General features: G+C 42.8%; 1 protein-coding gene across 1 annotated transcript; it reads right to left on the bottom strand.

Annotated features, from left to right (window-relative positions):
• Window positions 1-574: 574 nt before the first annotated feature.
• On the bottom strand, window positions 575-25,673 carry LOC137259007 (ras-related protein Rab-22A-like). Its single transcript, XM_067796709.1, has 7 exons — window positions 25,486-25,673; window positions 22,804-22,883; window positions 6,148-6,229; window positions 4,347-4,418; window positions 3,715-3,838; window positions 1,802-1,894; window positions 575-942 (listed from the first exon to the last, which is right to left on the bottom strand). Exons 1-7 carry the CDS (start codon window positions 25,519-25,521, stop codon window positions 782-784), a joined length of 648 nt encoding a protein of 215 aa, XP_067652810.1. The 5' UTR covers window positions 25,522-25,673; the 3' UTR covers window positions 575-781.

The following is a 25,673-nucleotide window of genomic DNA, read 5'->3' as shown; positions in this document are numbered from 1 at the left end:
CTAAGTCTACATAATACAATGGGAGTTACGGTCATTATAGTGCTATGCCAGTTGTAAGTCTAAGTGAAGGCATGGGAGCTACGATCACCCTAGCGCTGAGGCTGCTTTGTAGGATGGCACCCTAGAGCAAGATATGGAGTTTGGCTCTCCTAGAGAAACAACTCTGCTTACACATGTTAGATGCAGAGAGGAAGGTTCATAAATATAACAAAAACATTTTCTGTAATATGTTTTGGTTGTTTGGGCAAACAATGTCTAGTACACATAACTCTATTTAATGTCTTCTAAAGGAACGCTCATATAGTCATAGATATAAATTTATATTCTTTGAAGACATGTTGAACCGGCAACACAATACAGATGGGCATGTAATTTGAACATGATACACAATGACGAAAACTATTCATTCACTCAAACTTGTGCTCTTGTGAAAAGGATGACTAAATAATTAAGACTACTTCCAATTTCTTGTGTATAAACAAATTCACTTATTATGAATCATCAAAATGTACATATAGTCCATAAAAAAGAATAAGCCTTATGTTCTGATATCAGTGCAAAATTGTTACATATGTTTTTTTTCATTATCAGCCTGTATTCCTTCTTCTTGGATAAAAGGTCAAGGCCAATGTAAATATTGCATGCCTCGTGAAACATGCCTGAGTAAGCTATACTTCTCGGTTAACAAATAATCCAAAATAAGAAACAATATGTGTATTCATAAATGAAATGACATGGGAAAGACAATGGTTTCCTTAAAGAAGCAACTTTGGTATTAGTGTCAAGTCCCCTTGCTTGACCTTGACCTTGCTCCATCTGCCTCTCCGCCTCCCCCTCCTCCTCCGCAACACTTCCCCTTCTTCCTTTGTTCATCTTTGCGGCGGAGGTTGACTGTGCTGCCATAACGTTGATTGCTGAAGTCTTCTGGAGGCAGCTCTTTTGCTGGGAACATCAGACATTTACGAATTAATACTGTACTTTCTTGAAAAATAATCTAAGGGCCATAGAAATTGCTGTTTATAAAATTCAACTCCCCGAAAAGTATACAACCTAAGTCGCCTGTGAGGAGCTCACCATACCATCTCTTCCTGTGTAACAATTTACATATGAGAGCAGTGAGTGAGTGAGTGAGTGAGTGAGTGAGTGAGTGAGTGAGTTTAGTTTTAAGCTGTACTCAACAATATTCCAGCCATATGGTGGCACTCTGTAATTAATCAAGTCTTGATCAGACAATCCAGTGATCAATAGCATGAGCATTGATATAAGAAATTGAAATACAATGACATGTGTCAATCAAGTCAGTGATCCGACCCCTGATCCTGATAAGACAAGCGTGGGTTACTGCAGATCAATTCTAACCAGGATTATCAAGGGTTGATGAAAGCAGAGATGTACATACGGAATATATATGACAATGTTAGAAGACAGGGTTGAACTGTGGGAGAAGAGGATGGCAAACATAGAGAGGCTAAGATAACACAATTTTTTCGAAATTCTGTGATGGTCTCTATCCTTTACTAAGATCAGATGATTTTACAGTGCTCCACACAGACAAATCACACTGGGACATTTGAGGATCTTAACAACTCTGGACAGGATATTCTTCTAAATCATTACTAAATTCAAAACTTAAATTGAGACATTTGTCACAAGTACAGATAAGTGCAGGTAACATGTTACATGTATGGCAATACAAGACGATGATTGGTTGGTTTGTTCTTAAACGTTTCATTCAGCAATATTCCACACTGAACGTACTAGGCTACCCCACCTATCAGGACAGAATCACAGTCTGACTTACATATGGCATCAAACAGCTGAGGTACGTTGACGGCTGTCAGAGCGCTTGTTTCACAGAATATGGCATTGATGTCTCTAGCGTAGTCTTGGGCATCTGCAAAACACAATAGGTATTGACTTAATTTTGATAATTCATGATGGTGTTTTTTCTATGATTTTATTGATAACACACAAAGCCAGTAAGTCTCAAATTACAGTTTCAACAAATGTCTTATGACATGTTTTCTACTATCTTCTAAAACTAACCATTTTTGAAGTGGCTGAATGCAAACAAAACAACACTTGACAAAACTTATGAATGGGAAAACTTTGTTCTACGTTGTACTAATTATGTTCCATGCTCTGAACATTTTGTTGCAGTCTTTCTACTTAGAGACTAAAAGTACTAAGCTGCAAAAGATTCTAGATTTCATAATTCTAGAATGAGTCAGTTGCTGTAGCTTGAAACTGGCAGACATTGACTAATGGAGGGCAATGTTGGATTACAATTACAGCTTACAAGCAGTGTTAGAAATAGATTCAAACTGTCCCGAGCCAGTGGGGATAGTGATCCAAAAATTTCACTGGCCGTTCAGACACCTCACTGGCCCAAATGATTCAAGGTAATTTGTAGTCAATAAAGCAGTGCATAGAGAACAGTTCAAGCATTCATTTCACAGACTAATTGTTTCAGACTATTGTTTCAAACTCTGAGTCGCTGACATTGATGGGACATACGCTAAGAATACCCATACATTTTCAAACAGGAAGACAAAGTCATCAGCATCCCACACAATGGCCAAATATTCTTTGTGAATATGTCTACTAGTTATGATGATGTCAAATGTTTTGGTGTGTATATAGCAAAGTGGCAGGAGAGTTTAATAGGTTTTTAAGTTCACTCCAGAAAGGAGCACTGCCACCAGTTCATCACTAGATAAGTGTATGTACGAAATTTGGTGAAGAAACAGTGACTGATATACAGGTTCTACTCCAGAAAAGATCATTACCACTAACTGAGACAAGTCAAACATGTTGCCATGGAAAAGCCAAAAATAATTAATTTTATTCAGAATCCCCAAACTACCAAAAGGCACCAATACATAACCAGACTTATCTATGTGCCATGTTTGGTGAAGAAATATTGAACGGATTTTAAGATCTGCTCACAAAAAGACAAATGTGCACACGCTCATGGACAAAGTCAATTTTAATACCCCCACAAGATGCATTGTGGGGTACAATTATCTCCATATTAAATTATCTTAATTATCTCCATATTAAATTATCTTAAGGACTTCAGTCATCAGTGGAAGAATCCTCCACATAATAATTGTCTGCATCTGAGATGCAGCCATCACTATCATTGCAGCTGTCACAGTCAGAATCTTGAGCTGTTTGGGTCTCACCATCCTGTGCCTAATATGCATGCAAATCTATCTGCTCATCTTCTATGACTTCCTAAGATTTTTGGAGTTGGCTCCTTAGTGTTTGCTTTCAAGCAGTGGTGAATTGGAGGAGTCATACTCTGGCACTTCCGAACTGACCAATGATGTTACTGCTTAAGATTCAGAGAGTTTTTGGTAAGAACCTGCATTTGACTATTTGTTTTTGTCTTTGAGGATGATCATTTTGCAAAAATTTGCAAGTCGTGATTCCGGAAACATAATCAGCTCCTAAATAATCACTAGCCATATGGGACAGCTTCAGTAACTTTTGACAGGCCTGAGCAAAGGTCAGCTAGCATTTTGTTACCAGGCTGGCTGTTATTTTGAATACTGGTTACAAGTACAACAACATGATTCAGGTATGTCTGGAAATCAGAAATTATGAATGCTCCTTTTTAAAAATCTACATGTTGTACTTTAACTTAACATACTCAAAACAACATTGTTTTACAAAGATGTCCTCTACCTTCTGATATAAAGCACTCACCCTTTTTCCTAACTTCCCTGAGATCCTCCAAGTCACACTTGTTGCCAGCAATTGCTATGACGATATTTGGTGACCCTTGCCTTCTCAATTCTTGGACCCAACTTTTTACTGATCTGAATGTGGACTGAAATACAAAAAAACATGGTAAATGTCTGAACAAATCATATCAGTAAGTTAAAGAATATTAATAAATGTGACTAAAACATCTGCCCTCAACAAAAAATCTATACGAGGAGAAAGAAACATGCAATACTGATCACATGCTGAAAAGGAATTATCGACATCAGATCAGAGGCAAATACTCAGATACAAATCAGTTTGCAGCAAATGATCATTAAAATCCCAACTTTGAAATTAAAACATCTCCATTCCTTGGAATTAATGAAAGGGGCAATAACAAAAAATAAAATACATTTCAAACAATATTTTTATAAAATTTGCCTGCCAATGTCACTTAGTTTAGAGTAGAAGGCAAGGCCGTAATTTATCAGTCCTCTGTTGAAACTGAAACCAACTCGTATCCATGGAAACCCTAGAAATACAAATGTTAATGTTTCGTATTACAAAGAGGCAATCTTTAATGAAAAGGATTATGCTGACTGGGCTTTAAGCATACACCCCTGTCTAGTTACCTCTCGTGTGACGTCGTACACTATAATGGCGGCAGCAGCTCCCCGGTAGTACATAGGCGCCAAGGCTCGATACTGAAACACATGACAACGTTTGAAGAACAGAATGACAGGAGTGAGTGAATGAGTTCAGGTTTTTGGCGCTTTCAGCAATATTCCAGCAATATCATGGTGGGGGGTAACAGATATGGGCTTCACACATTGTTCCCATCTAGGGAATCCAGACGCTTTAGCCATTAGTTGAATGGATATTGATAGATAATTCCACACTGTAACTGTTACTTTGAAACAATTTCAATGCCACCATGTGACAGATGCACTGCAGATATTATTGACAATTCCTACAGAATATCGTGGTCTACATTCGTGTCGTGGTCAAAATATCTGGCAATAGCTACCTGTGTTATTCAAAACAACCTCGAAACTGCGGGGGGTCAGGTTAAAACGATACATATACTTGTAAATTATAATCTATAGCATATATCCTTTCCAGCTATTCTCCATGCAATTGACATGTTAAAAAGAAACTATATCATCTGACTATAAAACCAGGGTCCCGTTTCACAAAGCTCTCGTAAGCCTAAGATTTCGTAACTTTTGTCGTAGCATTCGTACCCCCGAGTTCGAGTCCTATAGTGTAACATAGAAAGTAGGAATGCTACAAGAAAGTTACGAGACTTTAGGCTTACGAGAGTTTTGTGAAAGGGGCCCAAGGGCCTAGATTTTCAAAGCTCTCTTAGCGCTAAGATAGTCATAGATGCCATACCTTAACATTAGCTTGCGACTATCTTAGCGCTAATACAGCTTTGAAAATCTGGGCCCAGTTCACCACAACTGTATCACACCTTCACAAGGATTTTGTGTAACAGTTTTCAGTAAAGAGATAATACTGTTAAAACACTTATAACTTCCATATACTGGAATGGAGATGGATCACTCACGCAATTAGGCTTTTCTATAATACAGAAACACAACAGGGACTGGGATAAAGAACCTAGGCAATAGGCCATTTTCAGGATTATTAGCCATTTTCTGAATTTAGAATGGGCTACTGCCCTTCTTTCATTAGTAAAGTTCAAAATGTTAAAGGGCCATTTTTTGTTCTAATGTGCAAAATGGCCCATGGCTTCTGCCTTTCCCAATCCCTGCTGAAAAAATAATCATCCTCAAGTGTGAGATATTATGAATATTCAACAGTTAAAGATTAGTTAACTGCTTTGAAACAAACCTCAAAATCCTTGGTTTGTTTATAGGGTTACCATTCCAAAGACCAATGTGTATTTTCTAATAATAATACGCACATAGTCTTGTAAACTCCATTCACCAGGTGAATGCCTATGGTGCTAACATTCGAAGCACAGCACATTATTACCTTCAATAACCCAAGCTGCCTGCTAACTGCTAGAAGGTTAACCGTCACATGACTTATACCACCAGGTACCCATTTTCTGCTGGTCGAACAGACGCAATTTTGAACAAACTCACTTGCATGAGGTGCATGACTGAAGTCCTAGAAACTTTCAGGAGTCCAGCTGCCAAACATGGTCAGCCATGGAGCACTTTCCATGCCCAACATGGCTGAACTTCATCTGCTTTGTGATCTAAGCTCTGTGCACTGGACCATACACCACCACCAATAATTCATCCTTTTTGGGGTGATACTTTATTCAGAACAATTGTAAAAACACAGTATAATATAATAATAATGTGTGAAGCACATCCTTGGCTCAATGCCATTAACTGATTAAGAGGCAGGAAAAGGCCAGGATAGAATGAACCCCAAATCCTGCACCTGTTCATTTACCTTTTCCTGGCCTGCTGTATCCCATATTTGGTACTTGTATGTATTGCCATCCACCAACAGTGTCTTGGTCATGAAGGAGGCACTACAATATATTCAAAATATACATTTATTCAAGCAGCTGGTGGTTTGGTCTTCATATGTTAGGCCAAGACCAATTTTATTTCTTGTTTTACAGATTTTTGTCCTCAGAAAACCCACAGGCAGGAGAGAAAAATAATAAAATAAATAAAATAAAACCACCATGAAGTGTATATGGGGTGAAAACAATCTAAAAAAAGATTTTCTCGTAAGTTTATATTTTTGGCCAATGAAAACAATAGGATTTTATTTTTTAAGCGGGGAAAATTCACTTTTTTTCTAATTCTTGAAAAAATACGGCAGGCGGATCTGTAAGACAAGAAATAAAATTGGTGTGGCCTTAGAGCTGTCCAAAAAAAGTCAGTCCATATATTTGTGCTACAATGATGGTCCAATGCCATCTATATTTGCAGGTAACATGTTATATTTGGGGATTACAATTTCTCTGTTAAATACATCCTCGATAATCTCCAAAGTACATGTTCTGATAAATCTCCACAATACCCTGGATGCATCAATGGTTCGGTGTAGTGATTTTATTACCTCCCTTGGCTGGCTTTTCATCCAATGAGGTGTCTAAGCTGAGGAGCTGAGCATACCAATTCCAACCCACTTTTGATTCTTAAATTATCTTAACTTGGCAACACAAATTTGATGATACTGAAGTCATTAAACTGACGTCCAGGCGATAGTACAGTGTTTAAAGTACTCTAGTAGTATAGGGAATGGGGGTTCTGGACCACTTTCACAAAAAGTCTCTACAACGCCTTATTTACTAAATAAGACGTTGGTGGGCCCCTTAGCTCTTGCTACTATTACCCCTACTACAACTGTGCCTTGGTAGGAGGTAATACTGTGCTGTACGGTACGATCAATAATTCTTCTCTTACAAACCCCCTACCCGGCCCATCCCTCAAGTAGTACAAGTTAGGTTCGTCGGCTTTCATATCCACTTTATCTATGTTGTAAGTTTTGACTGACCATATAGGATCGGTGGCTCACTTACGGCTATCGCCCTCGTGTTCCCCCGGCTGGTATAGATACCTCACTAGGGCCCTATCTGGTATCTGTTTCTCCTTCCCACGCAATGGAGCGGCCGACTCTGCAACTATTGATTTTAGTTTGATAGCGTCTGCCGGTTTCTTACCGGTGAGACGGGTGACTTCATGGTTGATTGCCGACACCACCTTGGGTAACCTCGTGACCCATTCAGTCGATCGTTTTCCAGGGGTGGCCATCTCCCTAGCATACTGATAGCCGAACAAGCGCTCAGCCAAAGTCCTATTAAATCTCTCAACTATGGCTTGGCTGCGATGGGCTCCGGCCGTGCCACGCCTGACCTTTGTATCGTGTTTGGCTAGCAGTTGTGACACGGCACCCATGAACTCCCGTCCGGGGTCAACTTGCAGCTCTGTTGGCCACGTCAGTGGGCTGCGTTTGTATATGCGTTCAAATCCTCTGGCTACCTGGGCCGAATCTTTCGTGGTCAAGGGTTCGGCTTCCTTGTAACGACTGGCTACATCCACTACGGTTAAGGCATACTTGTACCTCTTATCGTGGGGTAGGAACAGTAGGTCTGCCTGGTGAACGCTATTAGGTATGTTAATACCGAACCTCCTTCTAGGCACGTAGCGTGGTGCCGGTAAATAGATCTGCCACAGGGCTTGTTTTTTAAGCCACGCTTTGGCTTCCTCCGGGGGTACTCGCGCTAGTTTAGCTAGCTTATCTACTGCGCTAGCTCCTTTCCAGTACCCACGCGGGCTGTAGTAAATAGCCTCAAATTTTTTCATGTCCATACGCGTATGTGTTTATACCATCAATAGCTATCCAACGTTTCGTGTCCATAGGCGACAGGGACGTCTTGTTTATAGTCAGTCCGTATATCTTATGTCCATCACTTCTAAGTGTGTTCATTTTATGTCTAAAGGTACGGGTCTTGAACAGGGCTTCCTTGAATCTGGCGTGTTTGATGTGTTGTTTCACCACATACTTCTTAACCCCCTTAGCCTTCCGGATCTCACTATTGTCGGCTTTCAGTATGGAGTACATCTTAGGTCTCAAACCTATGTACTCGGCTATGGGCGTGCCAGCACACTCGTCTTTCATCTTACCTAGGACCTTTTTATTTACCGTACTGTGTAGGGTATGGGTCTTAGGGTAGTCGCTGGTGTCGTATAAATCGAGGTGTTTTTTCATGTCCTCGTACACGTCCTCGGTTCGAATCTCCATTAGTAGGGAATCCGTGTCAGTGTACAGTACTTCACACCTGTCGCCGTACTGTTTCTTGAGCTCGTTGTAGTAAAAGTCGTACATCAGGTGTTTGGATAAATCGAGGATGCTCATCCCCACGTAAACAGGTCGGTTGAATTTTATGTGGCTTTTCTTCATGTGTATGGCAACCAGGTTGTCTGTAAATATTTTATTACGGTTGAATGCCGGACTGGCTATCAATTTCCTGAGCTTGTCTTCCTCACTAGATCTAACCAGCTTCACGGTCACGCGTTTCCTCAGGTTCTCCATAGTCTTACCAAACACCGAGTTGTTCATGAGCTTGTAGAGATTTTTCTCAAAATCACTGGTGGCTTTTTTTCGTAGGTCTGTGTTCATTCTGATGTAGGGCTCCATCCATGGGCTCTGGTCGAACATGAGCACCCTGTGTATTTTGGTCAGCCTCATACCCAACGACAGGTACAGCTGTAGGTTGCGATAGTGAACGATGTACTTGGTCTTATTCATTAAGTTAGGCACGAGTTTTTCAACGTCGGTCACACGACCACCTGACAAGTTATGTTGGTACTCAGACATCCAGTCTGGGTTGACCCTCATACGTTCGGGTGCAAGGGGATAGCTGTTGTGCGATGTGTGTAATTCCTTGGGATACTCTAAGTCAACTTCGAGGATATACCCTTTGTTCGAATCTGGTGCGACCCCCATAACATCAACGTGGGGTACCCATTCGAATCCCCCTGTAGGTAGATACTGGCTCATGGCCCAGCCGTACAGGTTGTTTGCGTCGAGGTAGAGAATGTGATTGGTTGGTTTGTTAGGATCGTAACCTTTCACGTATTGATTATTTGCTTTAGCGTATCGTTTGGATGCCATGGAAATCCCACCTCGCAAGCCTTTCTCAATGAATAGGTGCATGTCGTAATCTGTGAGCAATTCCAAATTAACTCCGGTCTTTTTAAGCAAGGCGTCCCACGACAGACCTGGGCTGGTGTAATACCATGCGGGGTCGAGTTTATACTGCTTTAAACACGTCCACCGAAACGTTTCAAACACGTCGGCTAACAGCAGTACATCTGTCCTCAAGTACAGGTCGTGATAATCACCCAGGTTCTTACAACCCAGTTTATTCCATACGTTAGTCGCGTGCGAGTAATCATCTCGTGAGACGGACGCCTCATTCAGCTTGCTATAAAAGCAGTCAATAGGGGGTAGTCTGGTCTCGGTGAACTTGGCCCAACTATCCATGTACTCATAGGGGTACACACCCTTCCTCATAAGCAGGGGTCTAGTCTCGGCGTCTGTGTATCGATCGGTGATAGGGAAGGTATTGTTGGCCTTGACCAGACTGTCGAGTGACGACAGGAGGAACTGAAACGAGTCAATGAACCTAAGTCCGTTTAAACTGAAGGAGATGTATCTCTCCATGTTGTTGGGGATGCACGTTATATTACCATCGATTTTCGCGATGGCCTGCATGATCAAGTGTGAGTCGTACCCTCTCAAGTTGTGAAAGACAACGGGGATGTTTATTGTCTTAGGGTTGATTTTAAGCTTGAGGTTGCACGCGTTGTGAGCGGCGCCTCTATACTTACCAGTTATGTGGCAGTGATCTCTCACCGAATCACCGTTAAGTGGTGAGTCGCACACGTGACAGTTAGTGCTACTAGCGTGAGCTAGCCTGTCGGCTCGGGTCAGACGCATGGGAGCGATTTTATACAATGCATTCCTAATAATTTTTTCTTCCTCCTGCAAACACTTTAGAAACCTTTCAGCCGCGTCAGGCCCCCTATATACTACCGGAGCTTTCGTTTCCCCGTCACAACGGACGACAATGTATCCAAACGAACAGGCTTTATGCTCTTGTGTCTTGTGGGTGAAGCTACCACTGGGGGGTGTGGGGGATTCACCCACAACTAAGGCTTCGAAGTCGGCGTATATGATATAAGGCACAGACATTTGGTTCTTGTGGTTACTGAATTGTAGGATATTTTCACCTTCCTTAGGCATGTCGACTGGTATGGCCGTCTGCCCCACACCTTGACAATCATCCCGGTGGGATTCTAATAAATTAGCTCGACTGAAACCGTGTAGGCATCGTTCACAGAAGTGGGTCTTTTCTCTGTGTGCCGATTGGTCATACAACAGCCTGCTAAAGTGTTTTATCCATGTGTAGTGATACTTGTCACCTCGCTGGATCATGAATATATTGATAACTTGGCGATCCTTCACCGGGCTGACCCTGTGTACTATTGTTGTGTTACCTTCGTGCCCAAAGACATTTATAGCCAGGTTATTCTGTTTTTCTACTTTAGTGATCTGGGATATTGGGGTTGGTTCATCTATACCATCCCAATTAAGCCCATCATCTTGGGGATAGCTAGAAAGCCTATCTGAATGAGTGCCAGCTGGAAATAAGGCTGACCTGATAGCTAACCTCAGGCAATCGTTTCCTCTATTCTTAACGTTTACTATGGCATGTTTGTTCCTATAGTAGGGAGGCAAGGCTAGGTATGACCCGCCTCTGAACGGCACGTAGTTAGCTATGTCTAGATAGACATTATCGATTTTATCTACAGCCCACCCGGACCCCAAGTGTGTGTAGCGTTCTAGGTATTCTCGTATCTGCTGAAAACTGGTATCGATTGATGCGTCAATGGTCTCTGCATGTGTGACGACCTCTTGTTTACCTCGGAAGTAAGGCTGAACATACTCAGTGGCCCCTGTGGAGACCTGCTTATCGAGCGACATTTTCACTGTGATCTGAAACTTGATACTTCCTAGGTTATTTAGTTCCTGGTTGACCTTATCAGCTATCAGAGGCTTGATATCTGTAATGTTTATGTTTCTATCAACGCGCATGCGCCAACCTCTCAAATAATTGCCTACGGCGTGCTCAGTGTGCACGAACTGTAGGTCAATAGCTCTATTCTGTCGTAATAATTCTACAAGCTGTGGTTTCCTCATACGAGAATACCCGCCTAAACCCAAATCGTGTGCCTCGGCTTTCAGTTGTTTTACAGTGGGACGTGCTACGGGGGCATGTGATAACAATGCGGTTAACCCGGCTCTCCCCAGGTTTGAATAACCCGTGTGTCCAAGCTGTTTTGCTTGAGCTTTTAATTGTTTTACCGTAGGAGGGGCTTCTAAACCTAGTAATCTCAACAATGCTGACTTCCGCATTCGAGAATACCCGATGACACCTCTCTGTTTTGCGACCCGCTTGAGCTCGCTTACAGTAGACATCGTGTTTACACCTAAGAGAACTAATGTCTAATTGGTTCACAGTAAGGGGAGGTAACCCTTAAGTGGCTATCTTGAGCAGTCGCCTACGTTCTTTTATGTAGCCTTTTTTATTCTCGTAGATGAGTTGATGTCTGACTACGTTCGCTCCGTGAGCTTTACATAGACAGTAGTGTCCTTTAACCCCGATACCACACACAGAACACGTGTAGTTAGGACTTCCCATATGGAAACAACAGAACCCCTGATTCCTGCATTTCCTACCACAGGCCTCGGTCTTCCCCATAAGTATGTATTCGCATCGGTATGGAGCGGGTCTCATGTTTACTTATATAGGTATTTTAGTTTAATTGCTTCGCAACCAACGCAGTAGCTGCTATACCCAAAACTATGAAGCCCAGTTCACGATTCATTTGTCCCTTGGATGGTGTGTAGTACTGAGCGAGTGTGGGTTTATTGAGCGGTTCCAATCGTTTACCAGTTAGTAGGTAGTATTCTTTCATTGCTTCATCGACATCGTTGAATGTTTGAACGGCATGGTTTTCACGCTTGAGTTGTTCGTTAATAAAATCGATCCTCTGGAGGCGTTTTTTAGCGTACTCAGCCTGTGCTCTTTGTAATTTCTCAGTAGCGAGATCGTGCCGTTTCCTTTCTTCCTGTATTTCAGCCGCGTGATCATCTCGTAGTTTCGAGAAGAGGAAATTACTCCCGGAAAATGCCAGGGCATTCACTAACGCCCCACCGACCATCATAGCTATCGTGGCCATCCCTATATTTATTTCATTATATTATCAGGTATTATTCCTTGTTTTACTAGGATGTCTTTTGTGGCCATCGCCATACCAAGGTTCATTATGAGCATACCCATATCCTGTAGGTTGAAATCTAGCTTGATAGTTGGTTGTTTAAGCACCATTTTAGTCAACCGAGCGTACCCTACGGCTAGACTGGCGACCACTGTGGCGTGGTATGCGTCGTTGACGAACGTTTTCCCCTCAGACATTATGTATATGATATAAAATATTAAAATTATAACATGATATGCGGATCTACAGTGGGGCCTGCCGGCGGCGTGGGGGGCTCACTGTTTGGTGGTGGCTCACTGTGGGAGGGTACCCCCACGTATAACCATGTTATAACCACGGCAGCAGTTACACCTACAGCCAACAACAGTCGGGTTGGGTTGGTCACTTTATGTTGCCACCGTTTTTTACCGGCAGCTACTCTTTTAGGATTCTTCTGCCTGGTCACTTCCCTCACTGGTTCCTGTGAAGGGGTCACTGTTGGGGGTACCTCCACTGGGGTTTCCTGTGCAGCATCCATCTATACTATTATTATTATTCTTTCTCTCAAATTGGCAATGTTTTGCTGTGATAATCGCCGCCGTCACTGGAGCCAACAACATGCCATATTTGTGGTACAGCCCGCAGCTGATAGAGCTCACGGCGTGTTCGATAAAAGGGTCTTTCTCGAGGTCCTCCCACAGGTAAAGTCGGCGCTCTGGTGGAATGGGAAGGAAATGTGACACAATACCGGTGTATATCTGGGTCATAGCCGATCCTATTGTCTTTGTCATTTCTGCTCCGAGCCGGGACTCGTATCTAGCGTACAGCTTATCGATTTCTTCGGCTGACATTTTGTGAATTTTATCAGGAGTGTAGTCTCCAAAGTAATGTTTGGGTTTACTGCCAACAGCCAATGCCACCAGTTTCTCTCGCTTGGGGGAATCCCCCACACCCTCCAACGACAATTGTTCGAGCAATTCCTCACACTCCATCTTATAATATAACAAGTAAGATTTAGTTTTAACTATATAATACCCGATGCAGACAAAACACAGAGAAATGAAGGTTAAGTTGCACACGACAAACACTTCGAATATCATAGCTATATGCTTAGCTTTGCTTAGCTTTAGCTTAGCTTTGCTTAGCTTTAGCTTTAGCTTAGCTTTGCTTAGCTTTGCTTAGCATACTATATATGCTACTGGTTGGTCGGTCTTTAGTACGAGCTTAGCGTGTTTAGTTTCAGCGAGCTGTTTCTTCACCCGTTCCCGTTCTAATTTGCTCATCACATCGTTCTCTCTCAAACACTCCTCGAACGAATCCCTGTCCTTGCAGTGAAATAAGGCCACCCATCGCGTCTGCTCCCTGAGGTCTTTCAACACCGAGTTGAACTTCTGCGTTAGCACCCAGACGCTGTGATTTGCATGCCGGCCAGAGAAGGCCAGGTACGATAGCATGTCTCTCTTTTTTGTTATCTCGCGATTAGCGCTGCAGTCGTCCAGTATGAACAGCGTCGGTTCCCCTTTAAATTTCTCGTGAAGAGCTTTCAACCAGTCCTGCAGGCGTGTTCCAGGGTCGATTTTGTGTACGTCCGGGTCCGTCATCACCCAAGGTCGCGCGTACGTTTTATTCATGCTCAGAGTAGGGCACATGATAACGATGTTATCGAAAACATCCTTGTAGTAACCCTCTAACATATCCAACACGAAAACGGTCTTCCCACAGCCAGTCTGCCCGCATATGATAGCGCAGTGTGGGTCAGTGGGTAACCCCAGGGGGGTGTGGGGGTCTCCCCCACTAGTAGATGGCTTGCACGAATCTCCCATTGTCTATATTAAGTTGCGCGTCCATAATAACGTACAGATATAATTTCAACTTACCAGCGGTTTGAGCCTTCTTAGTAATCTGGATGGTTATCCCTTCGCTGCCGTTATCTATACGGCGCCCGCTACCGTGCAGTTTATCATCATCCGTGGATCGCATGTCCAACCATAGGGCGTACTTGGTGGTCAGGTATTCACCGATCTGCACGGAGCTTAGGTCCAGGTCCTTTGTTATGTAATCCCCCACTGGTAGCTTTTTTATCTCATCCCACTGCTGGTGTGGTCTCATACCATGACTGAACAGCTGGTTGGGCACGCCCTCGATGGTCACTTCCACCTTTTCAATCTCGAGGTTGAAAAACTTCTCGCTGTCCCTCTGGAATGGCTCGTAATCCTCCACGGGGACGACCAGGATACCTTTCATCGATCGCGCCGGCACGTTCAGGTTGATATTCCACACAGTGTCGCTCTTATCTCGCACGACTGATCTATGCCTCAGTACGCGATCGTACAGGATAGCCATCTTCCCAGAGTACTGACTTCGAACCTGCCTGGCCAGCTCCGGGCTAGTGACCATGTCGAACTCCAGAGAGATGTTGTCTATGGCATAACTGGCCTCATCACCGTTCGGCGTACGCACTACTTTGCTATAGTCGTTAAACGTGAGCTCGTATTCGAGCCTATCACCCAGCGCGGCCTGGTAAAACGGCGCGTGTCCCGTGAGCAACTCGAAGTCGAGCGGCACGCAGAATCGATTCCCGTATGCTAGAGCGATGGCTTTTTCACCATCCGATAGCTTGTCTTGCTGGTCTTGCGTGAAGACATACCCTATGCGCGCCCGGGTTGATTTGCTGATGCCCTGGTACACATCATTGACTCGTTCTCCATCGCTTTTCCAGAGATCCTTGTAGCAGTGAAACACGTCGCTGTCGTCGATGCTCAGCACCTCGTTACCGCTGATCTTGACGGTCGTTTTCTTGATGATGGCTCGCCCCACGTTCCGCACTAGCTCGCGTTTATCGTTGTTGGAGGTCAACGTGATATTGAACGCCAGTCGAACAGTGCCTGGTACAATGAGGTCATTCTCACCAAGGTTTGGAAATCTAACCAGCAGAGTTTGATTCTGGTCTATCTTGCTGGGATTGTTGGTGATGGTCACCGACTGACGCACGGCTCTGGCTCCTAATGGCTCTCTCAATCTTCTGAAAGGATCTAATTTTCTACCGTACATTGTTATATAAATGAAATATATTTTTAATACTAATGGATGAAGACATACCTATGGATGATATGTGGGACGATAGTGCCCAGGCATTCGATGATGACCAGGAGACCTCATTCTCGCAAAGTGACGAGCTCCTTAAGGGCGCCGTCGATGATTATTACAACGCAGTTGAAAATAAATCCAAACTCAAACCGTTGGGAAGGAACTATTCCGATTTTACCCTCAGCAATGGCACGCTGCGTTTGAAGTCTCGCCCGGAGATCGATCTCATGAATAAACGCACTAGAGAACCGCTTGCTTTATCAACATTGGCCGGTAAACATGGAAGTCAGTTGGTCCAAGATGAACTAGGCTTCACAGATTACGGTGGCGCGCGACCTAAGCAGTATCCTCCGAAGTTAGTTCAAGGTCTGGAAGGCATCAGGGACGCCACATCAGATCAAAACATGACTTATGATATTAAAAAGGTGTTGGCCGACTACGAGAACAAACCATTCCCAGGGCTCGAATTTACCGTTCGGGAACTGCGGGGGTTGGATCTGACGATGCAAACCATTCGCGGACATCTCGCGAAAAGCACAGCCAAAATGAGTGAGATAGACGACCACATCGCCTATGAAAAGAAAAAACTCGGTGAAACTGAGGACGAGTCTATGAAACCCACCATCGAGGAACGAATACGTAATTTGGAAGATGAAAAGCAGACCTGGCTGGAGACAGCATCCTCCTTCAAAGAAAAGCTTCGATCCCAGGTCAACCGTATACGGGAAACCATCAATCAAGTCCTCTACCGAGACACCACGTTAGCAGACAGGATTCGGATATTATTCCGGGAGCAAGGGATCACCATCGCCAGCATTCTGACTGCATTGGGTTTAATTATATCAACCCTGGTGGTGTCACTGACAGGGGGAACACCTGTGGGGGGAACCCCCACACCCCCCGGCGGAGGTGGTGTTAAAGACTGGATCAAAAAACTCGGGGAAGGCCTAGCTAAACTGGCTGGTAAAGCCGCCGAAGCCCTTCCCGGCATCCTGGGTAGCATCGTCTCGTGGTTGTTGAGCGCTCTATCTAAAACTGCCATGTGGCTCAGTCAAAACCTGTGGGCAGCCATCGTCGCCGTGGCTGGTTTGGTGTACGTAGCGGCTAAGAAATCTTTAACCAAATAAGTCCCAAAGTTACCCCACCAACCACTAAGGCTGTTTTATTATCAATATGCTGCTGATAGGGGGGTACCCCCACATGTATATGGGGGTGTGTGGGGGGCACATGAACTTTAGACTCCGGGGGTGGCGCCACTATACCCTTTTCACGTGGTGGGATGTGTGGGATATAGGGGGTGTTAATATCGGGGTTGATACCCAACTTTTGGTCCGCCGTGGCTATGACTATTTTGTTGTTATAACCCACCACTTTTTTTATTCTCAGTTGCATATCACTCGGAGCCATGTACAACCCCACGCCGAACACGTAATTGACTTTCGATCTGGCGTATTCTAACACGTTTTGGTAACGGTCGATGGCCCTCGGGAGATCAACTGGAGAATTGATAGCATCCTCAACGTTGGAAACGAATTGTGTCTGAGCGTCGTAAGCAGTTCCCTTACCGAGGATGTTGGAACGCGTCATCGACTGCGCACCCAACAGCGCCCACACGTACGTTCGAATCGAGTCGTTCAACCTGACTACCCCGGCACGAGTGAATCCTTTTGACGTGTCCAGCATGAACATTTTCCACCCGTCTGCGGTTGACTGCTCCACTTTCTGGACTGTGAAAGCAACACCACCTTTAAAGTTCATACGATCATCCCTCCATTCATTACTCGACAAAGCAAAGTCCTGGCGTAGTATATCTCGTTTTAGTAAATCATCACTGACTTCTTTCACTGATCGCGCGCCATCATAAGGTATACCCAACCCGTGGTTCGGCCCCGGCAAACGCCAATCCGTCTTCGGGTTTATTTCGAATTCATTGCAAATACGTTCGTAGGCCCGTCTATCGTACGGGTTTTTTGTTGCATCCCACGCTTTGTCCTGTGGGAGGGGGGCGCTGATCTCTTTAAGGATACGTCTGACCTGGTAGTACACGTGGAACTTGAACACAGACTGACTCAGCTGTCCACGCCGAGTGTCGGCCAATGTCACACCACACCCCGTTGTAGCGCACCACACGGCAAAGTTGAATTGATTCTGCCAGAACTGCATAGGGTTGTTGAACCAAGCGTGGACTGCCTTGACGTTAGTCACCGAAAGCTTATATTTATCAGGCATATCTATAAACTTGGCATTGAAAGACAACCCAGGAGCAACCACAATCTTCATGGTGGAGAAATCAACATCCAGTTTAGGGTAAAACACACCAGGGGAATACATTTTAAAACTATTATATAATAAATATATATGTAATATGTACATAACACTTCCAGGAATAACTAGCGGTGAGGCCGTTCAGCTGACGCACGCGATCGATAACACGTCAGGTCAACTCGAAGTCGCACTCTGCGATATCACCTACCTACCGCAATGGACTAACATTAATATCAGCAACAATAAGCTGTTCGTCAGTGGAACTCGCAGCCAGATAACTGACGGCTACTACAGCGTGTGCTCTCTAAACGACGAGGTCTTCAAACCCCTGGGAGCCGAACTCAAGATGAACGACTCAAACGGTACAGTGGTGTTAATCAACAATGGAATAAACCCTTTGAGGCTCGGCCGACCATTAGCAAGGATGCTCGGTATGTCTCCTGACGAGATAAAACCAACAACAACCGTCACAGGCACGAAGTTACCCGACCTAGTACCGTACCGAGAGCTGTACATTCATCTCGATCAGGTGAGCACAACGTACAACATTCAAGGAGGTCACCCTTCCACTATACTGAGAGCAGTGCCGGTGAAAACTGAGAAATACAACGACGGTAGAACCGAGTCGTTTTCACCACGGCAGTATAAAAAATTAACCCAGGGCAACATACCTGAGCTGACAATATCGGTGTTAGATATAAATCATAATCCTGTAAATATAGGATACCTCAGCTTAACGCTTCATGTAAAATGACCAGCGCACAAGGGCCCGGAGTGAAAAAATGCGTCAATATCGGGATCTCCGACCTCGGAGACACGCGCGGTTTCGACGCTCCCGGAGTAGATGGTACATCGTACGCCTTGCAACTGAAAAACAACATTTACAAACGCGTTGAAATCCCCTCCGGTGGAGCCCTAAGTGATATGATAGATACCACAAGAGCAACAGTAAACACTAAGTACTCCCTTGTCAACACCGGTGATAATAACTGGATAATATACCCATCGTTCGGGGGTAAACTGTTCGACTTAGACGATGTTGAGAGCACTACCGTCGCCCGAAACAAACCATATATGCTCGTCTTCACCGAAGATGACAAGTGGGTGTTGTTACCCGATAACGACGACTGGTTTCTCAATATTAGGCTCGTCTCTCCCTACGTGTTCACGGATAACAAAGACAACCACCTAAACAAAGTCGTGAACAATGGAACCATACTCGTGGCTTACGTCCCAACTCAGAGACGTAGCATAGTCGTCAGCCCACTCGACACTATGGCAGCTCACATGCTATCGAGTAAACCGAACATACAAAACGTGAAATTGCAGTTGGTGTCTGAATTCGAAGGTGTGGTCAGTATACTAGAGAGTCTACCGGCAAACTCAACACTGATCATCAAAGTCTACCTAGGGGAACCATCGGGGAATGATGTTGAGATCGTGAAGGGGATCAAACTCGGGTGGGTGAAACGACACCAGTATCAAGTTTGCAACGTTTACGTGCGAGTGGGTGTCGGCTCCAACACCAGTCTGCAGGGGGTCAACGTGACCGTGGAAAACAAGATATCACTAACCAATATCTTCCTGCCTGCCAACATACACTTCATGGGTATGAAGTTCACCCCTGAATTATTATCAGAAAACCAGTTGGAAATTATATCGTAATAGTATAATAATGACCAGTCATCGTCCCAACACTACGCTTAACGACCTAGGAGATACGGAGGGCTTCGATCAGCCTGGTGAGGAAGATGAATTATACATCCTGCACTTCAAAGACAACGTGTACAGACGGGTGCCGTTACCAGATTTAAAAGAGCCCAAATGGCTGATCAACTTAACATTCACCTCACCTTATATCACATTAAATAATGGGGTTGTCTCTAAGATTAAGAACAACGGTATCTGGGCCGGGGATTTCATTCCGGAGAGGGCATTAATACACATACCATCTACTGGTTACGGCAAAAAGGGGTTAAGTGCTTATCCAAACAATAAATTAACATTTAGCAGTAATCTTGATAGAATATCCTCCCCTTTCACCCTCATCATAGAAGTCTTCTTTACGGCTTTATTCGATGGAGACCCCCCAATAGTACACCAAATTTTACCCGGGGTGTCAATACGCTGGTCTGACATATACCAATATTGTCGTATTGTTATACAACGGGATACCACGGGTCCTATAAACCACTTAATAAGCCTCCAAGGGGTTTCTATTACAACAGAAGAGTTTATTAGCCTCTCACCTATTGCCCTGACTAGTAGTCTAGAACTTGTAGACTTCAAATTCATTGATAGACTATTAACTGAAACCCAATTAAAATATCTTTCAAAATATATATTATAGGATGGGTCTGTACCCAGTCGTAGAGGAAGTAGCGAAGACGCTGGAAACCGTAGATGGGTTCCGCTTGAGGCAGTTATGTGATGTGAAACGTCAACTAGAACAAGACCGTGACACGCGGAAAGCACTATGTAAAAAGTACAATAGAGCTTTCAATATCGTGGACGGGGCTGACACTACCCTTATGGCAACCAGCATGGGACTAGGGGCGGCAGGCGTTGGGTTGTTGGCTACCATCGTGGCTGCACCTATAGTGCTAGGTATTGAAATAACGGCAGGGGTGGCAGGGGTGTTAGGGTTGGCGCTTAAGTTAGTATCACACAGACTTAATCGTAAGGCATTGAAACACGACGAGATCAGGATTCTGGCCGAAGCAAAGCTGAACACAGTGAGTGAGCGTATTTCCACGGCACTCTCTGACAGTAAGATCTCAGAAGAGGAGTTTCGTTCAATCCTCTCTGAACTCAAAAAATATAACGGAATGAAACAAGATATTCGATCCAAGTCTCGTAAGTCTGCTATCAGCGAGGACGAGAAAAAAAAGTACATAGAACAGGGAATACAAAAAGCCCAGCAAGCCTTTATTATGAACACCAAAGAGATCGTAGGCGGTTCACGTTAAACTGTTTCATCGATATAAACATGAAATAGGGGAACACGAGGGCGATAGCCGTAAGCGGGCCACCGATCCTATATGGTCAGTCAAAACTTACAACATAGATAAAGTGGATATGAAAGCCGACGAACCTAACTTGTACTACTTGAGGGATGGGCCGGGTAGGGGTTTTGTAAGAGAAGAATTATTGATCGTACCGTACGGCACAGTATTACCTCCTACCAAGGCACAGTAATTTTGTAGTAGGGGTAATAGTAGCAAGAGCTAAGGGGCCCACCAACGTCTTATTCAGTAAATAAGGCGTTGTAGAGACATTTCTTGAAAGTGGTCCAGAACCCCCATTCCCTATACTACTACTCTGTATCACAAACAAGTGTCAACATGACAAGGCACCAGAGTATCTAAGTGAACTGCTAATCCCCTACAAACCACCCAGACACCTGTCATCTGACAGCAAATTCTTACTGAAAACTACTTCATAAAGTGTGGCCTCTTAAGGAAAGCTTTCTTTCAGTGTTTGTCTGCCCCTCACCTTAAAACTATACCCATCTTTTGCTGCATATTCAAAATCACATCTTAAAATGCATTTCTTTTCACAAACTGTTTACTCAATTCCAACACTACTTTGTAGCACTTTGAGCACCTAATTTGTTGTTAGATTTAGTCACATAAAAAGTTTTGGTGTTATTACTTTTGCTTGCATTGGATACAGAAGAGTAACGTGTTGGATAGGTAATTACATTCATTAGAAATTTCTGGCATATATCAGCTTTCTGGATCATGCAAACCATCAGCATGTTTAGCAAGTTCAACAGGGTGTGACACTACGTTTTGCATAATTACTGGTACTGGTACTAGCATACAACTTGTGATACAAGACCTCACAATACTAAATTTTAGCTACGATGATGTGTTGCCAGTTTTGTGCACTGAAGTTGTAATATGATACAAATTCCGATATACAAGTGGCGATACTATTAATATCATGATACCAAAAGCTTTAATTCTAACACCAACCATAAAATACCTTTCATCAAAACAAAACCACTTTAAAGTATTTTGTCAAATTCCACCAGCATTTTTCAACGTTCATTGAGAAATGAGATCATTAACTTTTTCATGAACTTTGTGAATGCCAAGAAAATGCGAACACTATAATTAACTCAGTTCCTGAGTTCCATAGTTCTTGAGAAACTTACGAAGGGAAAATAAATACACATATATATTTATCACCAAGCAAAAGTAAGTTTTTCTTGTAAAATACTGTGAATTCGTAAATATTTGAAGTGAAACATCGATGTATTGTGGCCCACTTAAAGTATTGTATTGGGCTATGACGACAGCATGTGGAGCTCCACAACCCATGTTAACAAAGGAGTTTTTCACACTGGGATGTTTTCTCAATGAAATTTTATCATTTTATAACAAGTTTTCATCTACATGTGGATGCAAAAAATGTAAAGGATGAAATGAATAGGTTATTTTTTAAATGAACAGTGCAAAATGTGTAGTATATGACGAATCATCTGGCCCAGATTTCTCAAAACAAACTTAAGACTGAGTTTTGACTTATGTTAAAGTTTTTACTTTTTACTTGAGAAAGCTCATTTCCCAAATGAACACAGTAGTACAACAATTGACTATGGAGGATAGAGTACTTAAGCTGATGGGACTTTTTTTGTTTGCAAACTGCAGTATAGTTAAAAATGTAGCTGTTTCAAATTGTCAAACTCTGTTTGAAATTGGAGTAAAAACTTCAGTTAGTTAATAGAAATTGGGGCCTGGTGTTGGTTGAGGTACAGTCATCTGGCAGTGGCATGTAGACAGTTTCAATGCCATTACTGGCAGTGAGTGAGTGAGTATGGTGTTATGCTGATATGAGCAATATTCAGGTGATATTAAAGTGATATTATGATGGGGCCATCAGAAATTGGCTTCAAATGAACTCACGCCCTCATCCTGACAAGTAAATGTTTTAACACTAATAACTAAAGGGTGCTTTGACTTACCCTATTGTGCTTTCCAAGGCATTCTTGAACTGGTTGTTGACAAACCTCATGACAATACTCGACTTGCCCACACCAGAGTCCTGAAACCACAGCAGTGTTCACGAATAGCATCTGACCCTCTGACAAATCTGGTAGATTCGCCAGTGGTCAGATAGAAATCACCATCCCGCCAGTCCCAGTGTCTGACTGAATATTTCACAATGTCTTTGTGTGAAGTTGTTATTTGTGGCAAGTGACACTTGTTTGCTGACTAGAAACCCTATGTTTGTTATCACATAATGTTAATAATTTCAATGCCAATTATAAAAAATGTCAAATCTGAAATGTTTAACTATATTCTGTGGGTCCTGTGAATTTTCAGTGTGTCAGACAGAGATCTGAAACTTACAGGACCCAATGTCCTGTTACTTTGAAACACCATCATGAACACTGCACAGCATCCTGAATGAGTGAGTGACAGACATATGTTTTATGCCACTATCAGTAATATCCCACATCATGGCAGGGGACAACAGAAATGGGCTTCACATACTGTATCCATGTGGGATTTGAACCCGGGTTTTAGGTGTGGTGAGCAAACACTTTAACCACTTGACTATCCAGTGGTGTTCCAAATACAACTACAATGTTACATCATGTAGTGGAACACTATGGATATATCAAACCCACAGATATGATAAAATAATAATTTTGTTCCAGCCACTTCCTGTATCAACTGGTAGAAATATGTGGTGTTTGTTATAACCTTAGGCATAGACAACAGACAACAGACAATTATAGACTATATATAGACTATAGACAATTACAGACTGGTGATGAGGTTAGTACCTGCTTTTATGGACCCATGGACAATATAAATCAGAACAATAACAATTCCAGAGAGTGAATCTGCGCCTATATCAAGATAAACACTGACACTGGAAATAATAACTTATCAGCTGACACAACTGATCTAAACATATACAAATAGCAATATGAAAGATACAGATTAATCCATAGTGAGAGCTATTCATGAGCAAAATGGATAAAACATGTTTTGGAGTACATTCCATTTTCTTATTTCTGAGACAAAGTTATGTTCATTTTGATAAATAGAGTTCCCAAATTACTTAACCCTTCTTTCTTCATCTAAACACAAACACTGCTTATGCTGACGCTATACTATTTACAAAGAAGACTCTTACTGCTGAGCACAAAGACCCCCAGTAAAAATTCATCCACTTCCATGTTTGTTGTCACCATTCAAAGTATCCAAAAAGAAATAAAAAAAGCCAGTCAATCTGGATTCTGGTTATAGCCTCGTACTGCGTTAACAAAGTTGCTATACATAGGAAAGCTTCCTGCTTCAGAAGTATTTACTACGACTGTGATCATGATGGTTTCAAAACAAATACTGAGTAAATACTGACCAAAGTAAATACTATGCTAACAATTAATATCACTTTTTACTTATCGTCGGATTACATGTCTTACAATTTCATACATTTTCAGGCAGCAGTGTTATAATAATAATAATAATGAGGGTACTTATACTGCACAATGCTCCATGCCACTTAAGGGCATGCTCAAAGCGCACACAAACAGTTAAAAATAACATATTAAAAGACATATGAGAAAAAGGGTCGTAAATACAAGCTTCGAGAAAGTTATGGTTTGTATCGGCTGAAAAGGTGTGTTTTGAGGTTACGCTTGAAAGCTTGAAGAGATGGAGCTGCACATAGTTTAAGTGGAAGTGAGTTCCATAGTGCAGTTGCAACAGAAGCAAAAGAGCGAGCACCAAATGTCTTGATGTTGAATGGTGGAGGATCCAGCAGGTGTGTGTTACTGGATCTGAGGATACGAGCAGGAGTGTATGGTGTGAGAAGACCACATAGGTAAGAGGGCGCCATGGAGTTAACACACTGGTAAGTGAAAGTAAGTTTTGACTCGCTATAATGAGGCAGGTTGGGCCATACAGACACACATACTCATGGCCATTTTGGCTAGGGGTTTGTGGCCATTTTGAATATTTTTGGATCATTTTGACGTGAATGTTTTATGGCCATTTTGACGTGTGGCCATTTTGACCAGGACCAGGACCCTTAATAAATACTCTGATGATAGCTAGAGTTGGAGATAAATTGTCTTAATAAGTCCATCATAATGAACAGTTGGTAAGAGTTCCCCTCCGTAACCCCCACTTAAAATGTGTTCTGGGGTTTAGGATTAGGGCTAAGTTTAGGATAAGTTTTCATAAAAAGCATATGTTCCTGGGCATTGTTTGATCTAGAAAAAAGAATGGGGGTTACAGACAGAAATGTTTCCAAACAGTTTTCATCAAAATATGTATTCAACAACATTCACTCTTTCTCACAACATTAGTGTGGATAACCATGATCAAGATGATGAATATCAGTAGATCATGATTATCTTATCGAATCACATTGTACTTCCCTGATCTGTGATCACATCAAAGGCGAGTGTAATCATTCTCTCAGACATGGTCTCTGTCATGTATTAATAAAGTGTGAATTTCATGGCAGAACGTTGGTCTACAAAACATACGATACTTAGTTAAAACGTTTATATAAAATGAGAAACATGTTGCGATTTCTAGCTTTGGGAGTTGCTAGGCAGGAACGGACGTGAGAAAGCATCGAATGATTCAACTTTATCAACAGTCAAACAAAATCGTTTACTCACGCCAAGGAGGCAAAGTTTGACATCTCTCAAGGACATTTTACACAAATTCCAGTTCTGGTGACTGCGAAGTAATCAAGTAATCTCTATGTGTGGTTTCACGAAATTCTAAAACCGAAATGAGATCATCGTCCCAATATAATGACAAGCTCTATCGCCATTTTGGACGTAAGTGTGTCACATGACATTAT

This window comes from Haliotis asinina, chromosome 12, assembly GCF_037392515.1.
Source record: "Haliotis asinina isolate JCU_RB_2024 chromosome 12, JCU_Hal_asi_v2, whole genome shotgun sequence".
NCBI lineage: Eukaryota > Metazoa > Mollusca > Gastropoda > Lepetellida > Haliotidae > Haliotis > Haliotis asinina.
Note: the sequence above shows the minus strand (reverse complement) of the source record. Positions and strands in the feature narration are given on the sequence as shown.